A 15,941-nucleotide genomic window follows, 5' to 3' on the forward strand; every position below is an offset into this window, starting at 1 on the left:
CATCTAGTTCAGATTCAGGTTTTTCCTGTTAAAGCAACTTCAATTGCGACCATCTTGTACATGTTTTTGACATGGAAAATGGAATAAATGAAATGCGATCTAGTTCGCGACCACTTTTATTAATTTTATTCTAGTGATTGACCTACATACTGCGATAAAAATGTGCTGACGACCTAGTAGCGTGCCCCACCTCACCCCCGAGCGTTTGTGGCTATTTTGAGAAGACGGCCGCGGATGAGTCAGACACCTGCGTCACATCGCGCACATTTACCTGTGAAAAAATGGTTTACGCGAAAAAAAAATAGTTTCCCGCGAAAAGAAATGAAAACGTCGAATTTTCTCGCGGGTCCGATTTTATGACGCGCAGCTGGCCTTTTCGTTAATTAGATCCCTGGGGTCGTAAATCAATCGGTTCCCGCACGTTTACGGCCGATAAATATAACCAAGTCGAATATTTGCAGCAACATTGTAAAAACGTGCTCGCTTTTGAATTTTGATAATTTGTTGCGAAATCGAACCGGAGTTTTGTAGGCGCCGTAAAGGCCGGGATAGACGTTATGTCATGCACATCAACTTACTTGCACAAACTTCAATTGTACGGCAAAACTGAAGTCTTCACTTAGCATTAACTATTCAGTCTTGTCTTGCTAATTAGTCGGCTTACTAAAGATCAATATGGCTACTCTAGGTATTATAGTATTATAGATACTTAAGCGACAACAATTATCAGACGTCAGTTTACTAGATGAGCTTCGATTAGTTTTGGTTAGATTAGATTAGAACCTGAGCATTGGTTCCATTATTTACGTATGAAACTTGGAATAGCTCCAGATCGTAACGCCTCAAATCGAAAGGATGGATATAGTTATGAAAAAAGCTGTAACAGCATATGAGAGGCTGAGTGCAACTCTACGCTCATCAAGCAATATTTGAACTTGAAGTATTGTATTTAAACAGTACTTAGATGTAGTGGTATATTAATAAATATTTAATTATTTTCAAAGTTATACTGTGAATAATATTCCCCCATGGAATTGTGAGAGTTCATTGTTTGCTTGCCCTATCTATCCTACTTCAACTTCTATGGTCGAATTAGATCACACGAAAAAAAATCAGTTCTATGAATTATTGGAGTCAATCCCACTGAGGTATCTTGTAGTTTCGATCTGACAACATCAACCCCCTGATTATTATTCTTAAAAGTACTGTGCTGTCTGGTTCAATCTTGTCGGTTACAATTCTTGATGTCCCGTTCAAATTTTTAATCTGTGCTTAAAATGTTGCTTCATTAATAATATCTGAGAGCAGTTCCTGAAGTTTTTCAACTATAAGCCGGCCGAAAGCTGTATATTTCCCTTGGCTTTGAAGTTTATTTTTGCACCAATATTTAAAACTTCATCCCCACTATCCAACCTCTTCTGATTTTTGAAAGACCGTAGATTTTCCTTTCAACCGATTTTTTTGTTATTTCATCGTTGACTAACCAACGACCTAAACAAATCGTATCGTTGCATTTAATTTGTACTCAATCACAATCATCTCACTCATAGCACATTTGATAGCTTAAGAAAAGCTTTTTAACTACTGCAAGTTTATTAAAATCCATTAATCCATTTATTTCCGGAACTATTGGAGCACCCCCCCCCCCTTTTAGTGAGATATGATACAAAACATCTAACAAAAAATATTTTAATTTTTCTTAGATTTAAAACAGTGGGCACTGTAATTATCGTCAATATAAGAAAAAATTTTAAAAAAACAGTTTCTAAAATTCAAGATGGAAGTTACATTGTCTGGTTTATTTCAATTTTATTTTCCAAATTTTAAGGGACATCAGGGACACTCTATATAATGTTTAATAAATGATACAAGATAAAAAGTACAAAACTCATAAATTGACAAAAAAAAACTTGTAGTGCCAACTGTGTAGTCTCTTTGCATACCCATCGAGGTTTTAGTGGTCTACACCTTTGCGAAATAGAATATAACTTCTCTTTTTCTTGTAGATAAACCCGCGGTGCGCCACCACAGCGGCCATTTCCGTCACAAATCTGCCGAAGTGTGGGACCCTCATCCTAAGTACGAAATAGATGCCTTCGGTAAGAAGATCCTGCTCGAATTGGAATTTAACGACAGATTCGTCGGCCCCAATCTACACGTGAGTTGATTTTATTATTAATAATAACTGTTTACCTTTCTTTTCTTTTGTTTCTTGTGTCTTTTTATTTTAAAGTTTAATCCAATGGCATAACTTTAACCGAACATCTACCCATTGAAATTTTTAAAAATATATAATACACAGACATAAGTGGTAAAGTCTGTTCATAGATATAGGAAAGTGACTAACTGATACGAATTAAGGAAAAACCCAGACAGCTATAAGAATGAAATATGGCCGAACAAGTCCGTACTTTGCTTAGAATTTAATTATTTGGGGTTTTGTTAGGAAAGATACTAAACAATATTTATTTATTTATGTATATATTTATGTTTAAATCTAAAATAAAATTACAAATTATTTTTATTACCTACTTAAATTACTTAAAATTATTCACATAATATATCAGTATCACTATCGCTATCATCGCCTGTTCTAATTATTATTTGTTCTATATTATTTGCAATATGGATGTGCGATTGTTCTGCTTTTTCTATATGTTTAATAGAATTTTCCCAAATTTGTGGAGGGATGTTAAAAATTTCGGTTTCTATAAGTTTGAGGACATTGGAGTTAACACGGGAAAAAACATTGTTACGACGAATGGCAGATTTCAGTTCAGTAAGGTGGAAACCTTAAAACTGTATGCCCACAGACGTATTCCTTTTGTAGGTTCAACCTTTGTAGAACCTCAATTAATTGCTTTTTGATATAATCTCCGTGAAAATAAATGAGGAAGGGGTTTTAGTCAACTGTCTACTGTGATAACTTGCATTGTCCATTAAAATTACGCTATTAGAAGGAATGTTTGGAACTAGTTTGTTTTTAAACCAACTTTCAAATAAATCAGTGGTGGTGTCTTCATGGTAATCCAGAGAGGAATCTTTAATATTTTTCGCAGACAGAGAAAGTCCATTTGGAATCCGACCATCCTTAGAGCTAGCATGCAAAATAGTTATTCTTTTACCTCTGTTTGTTTTACACTTATCAGTTGAGTCAACCCAACCCTTTTCCGGGGTATCATAAGTGTCGAACTAGGTTTCATCCAAGTAAATAATTGGCCTTTGTTGTTCTCTGTAAATCCTCATTTTTTCTAGATATTTCAGTCGCCATTTCAAAATTCTAAAAGATTCCATTAAAACTTGCCTTTTGTCAATTTTTTTAAATCTAAAACCCATGCGTTGAATACACTTCCATAAGGTAGTTCTGCCACATTTAACACCGATTTCATCTTTTTCAAGCCTCCTAATTAAGATATCTAATGTAAGCACGCTTTGTTCCTCGTATAACTGGTAAATTTTACGCTGTATTATATATTGATTACTTTCATCTACACTCGCTTCTTTTTTTCCTCGCTGAAATGGGATTATTCACAATTTTCCATACAGTTGATGTTGGAATTTTTGTCAATGTGGCCATTTCTTCTAAAGATGCTTGCTTGCTGGCACCACGTTCAATGAGACTCAAATAAACATTGTTTATAACTTCCTTAGTCTCAATAGAATAGTGTTTTCTATATTTGGACGGGAGCATCTCCTGAGATACACTAGACTAGACTAGTAGTATACCAAATCAAAGACTATTAAACACAGGTATAAAATTATTTTCTATTACGGACCACAATTTTACCTGAATTTAAATTCCGAAATGACCACCCTTGGATAATCCCATTCAAAAGCAATTGGTCACTTTCTTATACCTATGAACAGACCATACTTAAAAACCTGAAAAGACAAGTCAAATGATAACAATTCAACTATTGAATTTTATTTTTTGACCAACTGATTGTGGAGTTATGCTAAGTGGAAGGCTTTTCTCGTTAGGTTGTCTTTTACCTTATTTTTAAATTGAGATCCGTTAAAGTTAATTCCCTATTCTGATTGTTGGTTTGGTCGAACAGCTCCAGGCTGACTCCTGACACTTTTGATTGCAGATCGTGACCCACCATAACGAGAATCTGGTCGAGAGGGTACCGCATGATCCTAAAGTAACGGGGTGCTTCTACACTGGAAAAATCAGAGACGATCCCAGTTCAGACGTAGCGGTTTCCTTATGTCACGGGATGGTAAGTAGTTCAACCAGTGCTTTAGTCCATTGACGTCCTTAGTTTATATTACTTATTTGCGGATAAAAAATAATTATATACGAAGGTGAACTGATAAGTTTTTACATTGGTTTTCAACATAGACTCCCAGAAAGATTAATACATTTTTCATGTTCCGTTGTATAGTTTTTATAAACCAAAACGTAATAAGAATAATAACATGCTCGCCGATCTCAAATCTTGGTCCACCAAGTCAATTCTTCAGAGCGTCTAGTCGCTAAGTGCTAAATCGGGCGAATAAGGCGGATGAGGAAGCAAAACTTCTAATTTGCGAATTTTAACTGATTCAACTATTGACGTTCAAAACTAGTGCTCAGTGTATTATCCATCTCCTCTTTCATTCGTCAATCGACCAAATGACTTCTTATCAACGTAATAACCTGAACATTTATATACAGTAAGTCAGGTATTGGATTTCAAGAGAACACCGGTCAATCATAATTTTTTCTTGCGAATTTTTTGAAGTAAATAGAAAATATTATACAGGATGGGTCAAAACATAGATTACGATACTTTTTTTTACATGGCCGTTACAAGATCCACAGTGAGGATAGGTCGTCCAAAAACTAATGAGACCACAAGATTAAACATTTTATTAGAAGTTCAGGATAATCTCCTCCGTGCATTTTCTGAAGTAGATTCGAATCATGATGTTAGCCAACGAATAGTTTTGCCTGTATTAAAAAAAGAATAGTTCATGCGTGCAAGATTACATTACTACTGGAACTTAAGGCAGATGCAGACTACAGTTTTGCGAAACTATAATAGAAATGTGCAACTCAAATCGATTTCTATCGACAGACAAAATTTTAGGTAGAAAATCATACACAATATCCACAAAAAATAAATATTTGGGGAGGGATTTGGAATAACAAAATTATTGGACCTTATTTCTTTGATCAAAATGAAAATGACATATTTCCTTTCTTTCCCAAATGCAAAGCAATCTGATATGTTAGATGAACAGATTTAGTTGCAACAGGATGATGCTCCGCCACATTTTGGATTTGAATTGGATTTTCTTTAAAATCACAAGGAAACACTACAAAATGAGATAAGTTGTTTTGGAATAGTTTTTCAAGCGATTCGACTACTGTCAAGAGTTAATGGTGGGCATTTTCAAAACCTAAAAAATAAAAAAATATTAAATGAATTTTCTCTTAATCTTACTCGCTGCGGGTCTTATAATGGGTCTTTATTGGTATTTTGCGTTAAATAAATTACAAACTTCTTCTTGAGTTCTCCCCATGCAATAAAAAATAAAATTTCAATTCCCTTTTTGCTCATGAAAGTTAAGAGATAGGTTTAGGGCATGTTACTTATGGTACGCAGGGGAAAATGAGAAAAAAAAACTATGCTCTATTTCTTAATGCCGGAGAGTTATAAATCATTATTGAATTGGAAAATTAGCTGTATTTCATAGGCGTTGTATGATGATGATGATTGTCCGAGGTCCCGAGAGCGTGTTTTTGAATTTGTTGCTGATAATGGGTAAATAAAACTGCGCTTTCTGAAAATAAGACAATTATTTACTATTCTTAAAGTTTTCAAAGCTCTTCATCACCAAAACTCAACCTTTCAAAAATATGTTCGAATATGACAGTCTACAGGTTTGCCGTGTGCCAAATAAAACGATCCACTAAACGATCTGGAAACCGATAGGAGATACGAAAAAAAGTTTCTTACAAAAGTTTCTTGGACTCTCCTGAAGATTTAAAATATTATAATTTTGTTGATACAAGGTGTCCCAGAAGTGTCCCCGCATCAACTTTGATATTTTCAATGGAATACCCTATATATTTCGACATTTTTGGAATCCTTGGTTAAAATAAAGGTCACTTTCTTAAGAAATTGAAGTTATGTTTTTTTTTTTAATATTTTGATAGCTCCATATAAAAATCTGTTGTGACGCTACTGATTCAGGTATTGCAACGAAAATTTAAACACAAACTAAAGAGAAGATGCACTGCTCAATCAGTATGACAAATGCGCGTCGGCTTATACAGGGTGTCCCAAATAGGTAATGCCGTTTTGACGAATTTAAATAACAAAATCTCAAGATTTTTAAATGGAACACCATATATTTTTAGATATCAACTCTAGGACAAAAAAAGGTGATTTTGTAATTTATCTTACATTTCAATTTTACTTACTTTTTGAGATATTCGAGGTTTAAGATATTAAGCGTATAAATTCTGGTTGAATTTAAAGCTGCCAACATTAGGTCACTTGTTGGCAATATTAGGTATGATATTGCTTTTTTTAAAGTCTATATCATCATCAGTAGCACTACAACCCTGGGTGGGTCTTGGCTGCGTTTACAATTCGCCGCCATTCCTGACGGTCTTCTGTCATTTGGGGTTGGTACGTGTATCCCATTGTCCTGAGATCTGATATTATATTAATCTCGCCATCTTAAACGAGGTCTGCCTAGAGGTCTTCTCCCAGCTGGATTGTTTATATATTGAAAAAATATTACAGTATCCACATTTCCATATTTACGTTTTGGGTTGCCTTATATGATTATAAGAAAGTTTAGAGAATAATAAATAAATAAATAAAACCGTCTTTATTTTGGATTCGGCGAAGGTCAGCTGTGCTATTAACTTAGTCGAGCATGTAACTTAATTCGGTATAACAAATTTACAATAACAACAATATTAACCATATTATATGAAAGTAAATTCATGGTTATCTAGGTATTTTTAAACGCACAATGAGATATCATGTGCTCGGCTAACCGAGGTTATTGATTAAGCAATCTAATGGATCTATACGAGAATGAACTTTTAGTCATGGTCTTCTTAACTTTGGGTATTTCATTTACAATTAAAATGAATGTAATTTCCACAACTCACTTTTTTCGATAAATATGCGGGACATCTACCTTTAAGTAAATTGCGAAATGTGATTCTTTGAGGTTATAATTAAATCGAATACAATACAATAATATTTCATCAAAACATCGAAGCAGGGACCATAGACAAATTTGCAGTAATTTAGATCACTTAGAAACAGTATTTCAAAGAGGATTTCACTTAATTTTTCAAAGAAACTTCCACAGGCTACTGCTACTACTCCTGCGTTGCGTTTGTTGAGTCGAACTAGTTAACGTTTCGCCAATCATCTTGTTGGCTTCTTCAGAGCTTGACTAAACTGGCTCATCATCATCCGAGACGGTGTTGATGCCCCTCATTTAGCTCCGCCCCCCTCACACAATATAAAAGCAGGTACAGAGTAAACTGCGAGCCAGTTTCAATCAAGCTCTGAAGAAGTCAAGAGGATGATTGGCGAAACGTTAGCTAGTTCGACTCAGCAAAAATCGATGCAGAAGGAATCCAGAAGTTTTATAAAAAGGATTTCACTATAAGTTCAGAATGGTTTTACTCTTATAGATATTGCGTTGTTTTTAAAATAAAGATTCATTTATGTATGTATCCTTTTCCAAATATTCGCGATGCACTTGGTCGGTTTATAGTCTAGAAAATCGATATACGTTGTTGGTATAAATCAAACCAATCAAATCAAAAGTGAAAGGATGTGGTTGTTTTGTTGTTGAGATCGATTTTAAGGTACTTATGATTATTTTTTCACGAAGGCACCATTTTGCAAATTTATTAATTAGTTAAAGTGCGAATCATTTCTTAGATAGAACAGAGAAAAGAATGTCTATCAGGGGAATATTGGAAACCATAAGAAATACGACCAAGATGGTTAAATTAGAAAGTTGTGAAATTTAAAGGTTAATAACATGCTCTTGAGAAAACTAAGTCTTTCCCATCACGAAGATACGCGACAAAAACCGTAATTTGTCGAATTCGTTTTTATTTTTTTCTGGTCATCATTATCAACTTCATTTTTTCAAATGGTCATTATATATCAATTTTTATTACGAATACAACGATGTACGACACAATATAATTCTACATCGTTTAAATAACAAAAAATGGTTTCCCATTTTAAATAATCCTGTTCAACTAGTTTCCAAATGTTTAAATAGTGTCCCCTTATTGTTCGCAAATGGCAGAAACCATCTGAATATTCTTCATAGCACTAGTAATGTAAGTTTCGAGACCAAAGCCTTGATTCGAGCTGGAAAGCAAATGGTTAATATTTTGTTATTTTTATTTAATAAAGTTTTTTTAATAACAAAATTGTGAATAAATTGTTGTTTATGCTACAAGGGTTTTAAACTTAAAGTTAATTTTGATTTGTTTACTGTGAAAACTTTCTGAAATATGCTTTAAATAAAAATATCTATTCTTTATCGGAGGCTGCTTTTCTTCACACACATGTGCCATCACGCAAAAATAAGACTTTTTTTATAACGTCATGGGTCATTTTTTTGTAGCTACAGAGTGCTAAAAAAAATTATTTTTAATTTTTTTTCGAAATTTATCCAAAACGACTGTAGTAATTCCAATACAAGTTATTTAAACTTGTACATATCTAGCTAGAAGGAGAGTTTTGACAACTTGACCAGTGTCAGTGTCAAACAAATTTATTTAAATGTTTTCATAAATCAAAATCTAAAGGATTCAAGTCAGGGCTACTAACCGCACGTTTCCGAAATATATTCCCTGTACCTACAAAATCAAGCAAAATCGGAGCCTTGTTGATATAAAAAAAAAAACTTATTTTTACGTCGTAGTGATGGCCCATGTTTTTTTAAACATCCTGTGCAGTCATCTTAATGTGAAGACATTGAATTTTGTTTTTTGCAGTTTTATTTAATTGCGGCATCATCGCGGGGCCTCGCGGATAACCATAATTATTAAGATCGGTTTACTTTAGTTTAATATTAACAATGGACGCATACTTAACAACCTCCTTGACGGACGACGGTCGATTCGTGAGGTTATGTGGGCGGAATGCGCGTGTGTTTGTGAATAGATTTTTTTATTTTTAATAAATCCATTGTTTTTTTATTAAAACTTCAATGGGAAATTTATCCCGTATCGCGAATACTGAGGTTAAATATAAGTAAAACAAGAAACTTAAATTAATTGTTTATAACTATTTATTTATATATTCAGAGTTCAAATTGGTAACGCTTTTTCACTGCCACAACACGTGCCTGGCCGTGTTCCCCAGGGATCGGTGCTGGGACCAGTGCTATTCTTAGTGTATACTGTGCATTTGCTCTCCAGCATTGATTCTTCTCATGTGAGCGCTTATGCTGCTGACACTAAATTATTTGAAAATGCTTCAGCACATGCGGACGTATTTCAGAGAGACTTGAATACTATTTCCAAGTGGTGTTCAACGTGGCTATTGCCGCTGAATGCTCAAAAGTGTTCTGTGCTGCATGTTGGCAAGAACAATCCCGGTTTGAACTATTATATCAATGGAAACTTTGTGTCAAGTGTCGATTCTCAGATGGACCTATGTGTGACAGGAACTAATGATCTTGCGTGGTCTGTACATGTATCAAATATTGCAAAGAAAGCAAACTGCACGTTATTTTTGTTAAAAAAGGCTTCTTACCACTTACATTCGCCCCATCCTGGAATTTGCTTCCCCAGTCTGGAAACCATGGCTACTGCGTGACTGTGATGTTCCGGAAAGAATGCAACGAGCCGCTGCGCACTGGCCAGGTCAACTTAGACATACACGTTGACCGTCTCAAAATACTTAGTCTACCAACATTAAGTCTGCGTCAGTTACGGGGAGATCTCATTCAAATGTATAGGTTTGCGCATGACCAATTTCCATCTAATGTGCGCTAACATAAGAAATGAACAATTCAGGACTTCATATCGCCTGCATTTTATAAGTAACAGTACTTTCGATTATTGAAACAGTTTACCCCCAGATGTTGTGTGTGCGCCGAACTTGTCTGTATTTAAACGTCGCTTTTTACGGATTTTACGGATAGAGTCCATTTCTACTTAAAACTTAAGTAAAATGGATAGTTAAATTACCGGCTGATACAAAAGTAAAAACTAAAAGTAAAAGCCTAGGCTACAATCTCTAAAGCTGAGGGGGCAAAATAAATAACTAATGTAAGTTATGTTATGTTATGCTTGTTTGAATCTGATTCCTAAATCTACCGTCGGTAGTGAAAAAATCCAAATACTCCTTCTCATTGGTCAACTGGGCCGACCTTGCGATGAATGTATTACGGCCAAGTGGGCTCGAATATAAAGGTTTTATGGACTATACGCTTTGAAAATCTAATGTTGACCTCTTAATGAAGCCCAACATTTTATGAGCCTTTGGAATTATGTTGGACATATGATTGTTAAAGATAAAACCGCTTTCGAAGTGCACACCAAAGTCTTTAAAATTTTCATCCATCCAACTAAAGGATGGCGGAGGTGTTGAAACGAGATACTTAGGCATTTTGAGAGATTGGGATCCATACTATTCATCTGACACCATCAGGCCAACCGTTCTAGATCCTCTTGCAAACGAACCTGATCTTCACGAGAAGACCTTTAGGTCATCGGCAAAAAGAAGCATTATGGAGACAGGTAGCTATATCATTGATAGATACGAGAAAGAATAGCGGTCCTAAGTGAGAGTCCTGAGGCACCCCCGAAGTAACCGGGAAAGGCTCCGACAAGTATTTTCCAAGTCTAACAACTCGAGCCACTCCAAAAGTCTACCCGTTATACCTTCGCCACACAGTTTACCAAGCAGCACAGCATGATTCACCCTATCAAACGTTTTTCAAAAATCTGTGTAAACGGCGTCAACCTAATGTTCCGCTTCCAAAGCACCAACGATTGAGTCCGCGTACGTAATTAAATTCAAAGTTATTGACCTCCTCGATTGAAAACCATATTGATGGTCTATAATTGTTTTTTTGAAAAAGGGAGTTAAGAATTTTGTTATTAAGTTTTCGAACAACTTTGGTATGGCAGTTAATATGGATACAGATCGGGAGGTTCTCCTGTTTTATAAATGGGAACAATGTAGCACGTTTCCCAGTAATCTAGAAAAATGTCCAAATTCAGTGATTCATTAAAAATGAGATATAGAGGTCTCGCCAAGACTAACGCACAGCATCTAAGAAATTGAGGAGATATTTGGTCAGGCCCAGGCCGCCCCTTATTTGAATTGAGTCTACACAGTTCGGCGTAAATCTCAGGAACGGATATTCGGAGGGAGTTAATTTTTTCTTCACATATATAACTTTGAAATAATCCGCAAATAAATTCGCTGCGTCAGAACCTATTTCATCCTCTGTATTGTTATATCTAAAGCGGTTTGTGTGCATTTCTAAAATTCCAAAATGATTTAATAGATCGTTGAAAGTATTCCTGAGTCTACAGAATTCACGATAATCATCAATTATCAATGCTTATATTTATGTGCGCAATTTTTTTCAAGAGAATTTTGGTTTTTAAGTCTCGTGTAAACCACTTTTTTTTAAATAATTACACTAATTAAGGTGGCACCATCACACCCATACAAATTCAATGCGTGTGGTTTGGTTTTAATTTGTCTACTTTTTAAATTAAGTGTATGTTTTCACAAATGATGAGATTTCGTGTGTTCCGTGTTTTACCTATTTTTGCTGAAAGCCTCTTCGGCAGTTATATTACGCCCTGTGCGTAGTTAATATTCATTGAACCTCGATTCCTTTGAACACTTAATGTACCATTTTACTATATTACCTATAAACAAAACAAACGAAAACTAACCAAATGTTGCATCTCATATCGATGATAATCTGAAAAGTTTCATTAAACGCGAAAATTAACGGAATTCTCTTTTTGCCCTTTCTGAAAGGAATTTTATATCATTGAAACAGTTATGCGTTATGCCTTACCTTGCCTTCAGATTGGCTTTTCTGATAATAAATAATAATACAGAAATTATTCTTGCATTATTTTTAAAATTTGTAATTATACCCAACTTACCAAATAAAACGCTAATTTATTATTTATAAGCCTCTTCAATTAATGATAAAATGAGCAAAAGCTAAAGCTTCTTAATAACATTTTTTTCAATATTTCTTTTTTATTTTTAATAATGCCATATGTTTCTAAATTTGTTGTCCTTTAAATATAAAAATGATGATTATTACATTATATAATAATCTAATAATTTTATTTAATATCAATGAATAGAGGCAGAGAGAATAATCAATTTTTCAATGAATAATGAAATTTGAAATTATTTTAACATTAATTGATAATAGCATAATAGCAATATCGAAAACCAATAGCAATAGATAATTTATCCTGTTTTTAACTACAATTGCGTCTATTGTTTTCCTTTTTTTGATCAGTTTTGACGTAAATATTCGGAAACTATGACAGAGTCATTCGAATAATATAGGCATTTAAAAAAATTGAGATGACGTTTTGAAACTGTATTTGAGACACCCTGTATATGTAATTATATATAATTAATAATTAAATATATAAATTATATGTAATTATATAATAATAATAATTAATATGTTTTTTGCAAAACGGCAAATATTGAAAAAATATATTATGTTTACATTGTTATTATATTATGTATGTAGATTAATGGTAGTACTCAAATATGAAGAAACATATAGGTGATTTTATAAGTAAAAACATACCCTTTAAAACATTCCTCCCGCGTCGGTGGTTGATCAATGAAACTTGCTGACGTTTCGGCAATCATCCTGTTGGCTTCTTCAGTTTCAGTTAAGCTCTGAAGAAGCCAACAGGATGATCGGCAAAACTTCAGCAACTACGAAAACCAATAATTAGTATGCATTGTATGTCGACAGCTGTCACTAACAACAAGGTAAAACTTGAAGTTTAATATGAGAGAACACCGAAATTTCTTTTATTTATTTTTATTTACGTTGAATGTTACAAAGTGTTGGAAAGAACCTGTTGACGGCAATGAACAATACAAATTTGAAGAGGATTGCAATGAACTTCTTGTGTTTCTCAAAATGAAAAAATTGAGTTTAAGTTACAAAAAATAAAGATATTGATTTTTCTTTGTACACCTGCTGTGATTCGTCGAATTTCTTGATAGTAGAATTCCCCAAAAGCTTTTTTTTCTCTGATATGCACTGAAGAAGAATGCGTTTTACTTTTGATATATCAACACAAATAAAAATCAAGTGGTGTCAAAACAAGTAACGGCGGAGGCCCCCTTTAAAGGTCATCTATAAACATTAGCAATACTTTTAGATAAACCACGTGAGAACTACGTATTGGAGCCCCATCTAACTGGTACCAGAAACTGAGTAGTAGAATTTCTAAATATTTATTGCTATTTAAATTTTCGTCATAAATAAAATACCGCACCTGATTGTTTGACATTTAACATTCAAACTAAACATATCTTGAAAATGTACATCTCGTGAAGGGGGTAGATTCTCTTCTGTCCAAAAACTCAATAGGTATAAGTAAGCTGAATACAGTTTGATAGAGAAGTAAGTTCTAGATTTAATAACACTTAAGAGTTACAGCGTGTCCATTTAATTGTTTACAGTCTAATTTTAGACATCCTATAAAGAAGTAGACAACAACAATAACAAAAACGTGAACTTGAGCCTCTTTTTAACATTTTGTCAAATATGAGGATCAAGTTTTAAAAAACTACTAAAATATTTTTCAAAGTTGGTTAAACAGAAGGCACAATGCTTTTTAAAGGTTAAATATTTGAAAAACTGTTAGACATAGGTGTAACACATTATAAATAGTTTTTAGTGAGTCTGATAGGGAAGTAAGTTCTGGACTTGATAACACTTAAGTTACAGGATGTCCCTTTTTTAACATTTTGCCGAATATGAGGATCGAATTTTAATAAGCTACAAAAAAAATACAAACTTTTTTAAGCCAAAAGTACTTTTTTTTCCAAGATCAAATAGTTCAAAAACAGTTAGACATAGGTATTACTTAAAATTTCACACGGAATCTCAAAATGTATAAATACACTGGGTGTTCCATTTGAAATAAGCAATTTGGTGGTCACTTCCGATTGAACGTTGAATTTTTTTTACAAAGAAGTGCACCTGACACTTACCTTAACTCGAAAAACTGGAACGCGTAGTTCTGGGATTGATAGCAGTTAAAGTTACAGGGAGTCGCTTTTGAGAAAGGAGAGTTTAACGACTTTGAAAATGTGAATGTTTGCAGTCTAATTTTGGAAACCTTGTAAAAAAGTAGACAACATCAATAACAAAAACTTGAACTTAAGCCTTACGTTTTGCCAAATATGCGGATCAAATTTTCAAAAACTACAGAAATATGAATTTTCAAAGTTGGTTAAGCCGAAAGTACAATTATTTTTTCAAGGTTAAACGGTTTAAAATCAGTTAGACATAGGTATAGCACATTATAAATAGAATATGCTTAGAATTTCACACAGAATATCAAAATGTATTAACATACGGGGTGTTCCATTTCAAATAAGGAAGTTCGCAGCAGCTTCCGGTTGAACGTTGAATTTTTCTTTTTATTAAAAAGTGCACTTGGCACTTATCTTAACTCCAAAAACTGAAAGGTGTTTCTAAGTTGTATCTCATTAAACTCTTAACAATAACAATACAGTAACAAAAAAGTATATTTGTCTCTTTTTTTTAACATTTTGCCAAATATCAAAAATCAAATTTTTAAAAATTACAGAAATATACGTTTTCAGTTGGTAAAGTTAAAGGCACAATTTTTTTCTCAAGGTCAAATATTTCAGAAACAGCTGGACATAGCTATTGCACATTATACTTAGAATATGTTTCGAAATTCAAAATGTATTAGTATACAGAGTAATCCATTTGAAATAAGCAACTTTAATGAACGAGTTGGGTGAAAAACCGTGTATAGCCCGGATTATTATAAAACATCATTCGTTAATAGTTTTTCGAGTAGTTTTCCTTTCCCATTTTCCAATAAAAGTGCCTTTTTAATCCCAATCCGGTTATATATATTATAGTGGGGCCAGCGCAGACGTTTAAAGTTTCCCAAAAAAAAACGAACGCCAAACGAAAGCGAAAATCTGACCTACAGACACACATATCGCACGATCTAGCGCAAACAAACTATATAAACTCGGCTGACTCACGCGCGCCGAGCGAATTCAAACTTTTGAACCGGAGCGCCGGGCCATAAGGTTTCTATCCAGCCGCGACGTCAAATTTAAATATTTACCGCCATTCCGCGTCGAATATTTCGCAAAAAAATCGTGCCGCACCAAAATTAACCCGTCGACGATGGATTCGCGAAATTGGCAGGCCGTCTTGCGCGATACGCAGGATATAAATCCGCGATCATGTTTAGTCTGCCGATTCGATAACTCGGAACGATATGCGTACGTAAAATACGTAAGGTAATTCGATAGGATGACGATTTGTAGCCTTCCTCGTCAAAAGAGACCGCACCATAGAATAAATTTTGCTTTATAAATAACTCAACGACAAAAAAGAATTAATATGGCATACATTTTTTATTTTCAACTTTATTACAATGATTTTCAATGTTTATAAACCAGACTAAGTCAAGATGATGTTTTTAGTCTTAAGTTTAAAACGCCCCATGGAAGGGACATCCTTCAGACGTCTCAAGGGTATTTGATGTTACTAATTGGAACGTCCACAGTATCAGATACGTATGTCCGTAGGATGTTTGTTCATACTAGGGATATCCAGTTATACTATTTGAGACGTCGTTAGTATATCCGACTGTGAGGATATAGGATCTTATATAGATATACCAGTGGACCTTAATTATTAGGTTA

At 34.0% G+C, this 15,941-nt stretch overlaps 1 protein-coding gene across 3 annotated transcripts in view; it reads left to right on the forward strand.

The window, feature by feature from the left end:
- The first annotated feature begins 2,011 nt into the window (after positions 1–2,011).
- The window catches only part of LOC132706122 (A disintegrin and metalloproteinase with thrombospondin motifs 9), a 124,785-nt gene continuing 110,855 nt past the window's right edge, over positions 2,012–15,941 (forward strand). For all 3 annotated transcript variants that reach the window (XM_060677256.1, XM_060677258.1, XM_060677257.1), the window contains exons 1-2: positions 2,012–2,158; positions 4,092–4,223. In XM_060677256.1, coding sequence (XP_060533239.1) covers positions 4,221–4,223 — 3 coding nt within the window. In that variant the 5' untranslated portion in view covers positions 2,012–2,158; positions 4,092–4,220. The remainder of the gene's footprint in view (positions 2,159–4,091; positions 4,224–15,941) is intronic.

Source organism: Cylas formicarius, unplaced genomic scaffold (assembly GCF_029955315.1).
Source record: "Cylas formicarius isolate icCylForm1 unplaced genomic scaffold, icCylForm1.1 PGA_scaffold_8__14_contigs__length_24414737, whole genome shotgun sequence".
NCBI classification, from domain to species: domain Eukaryota; kingdom Metazoa; phylum Arthropoda; class Insecta; order Coleoptera; family Brentidae; genus Cylas; species Cylas formicarius.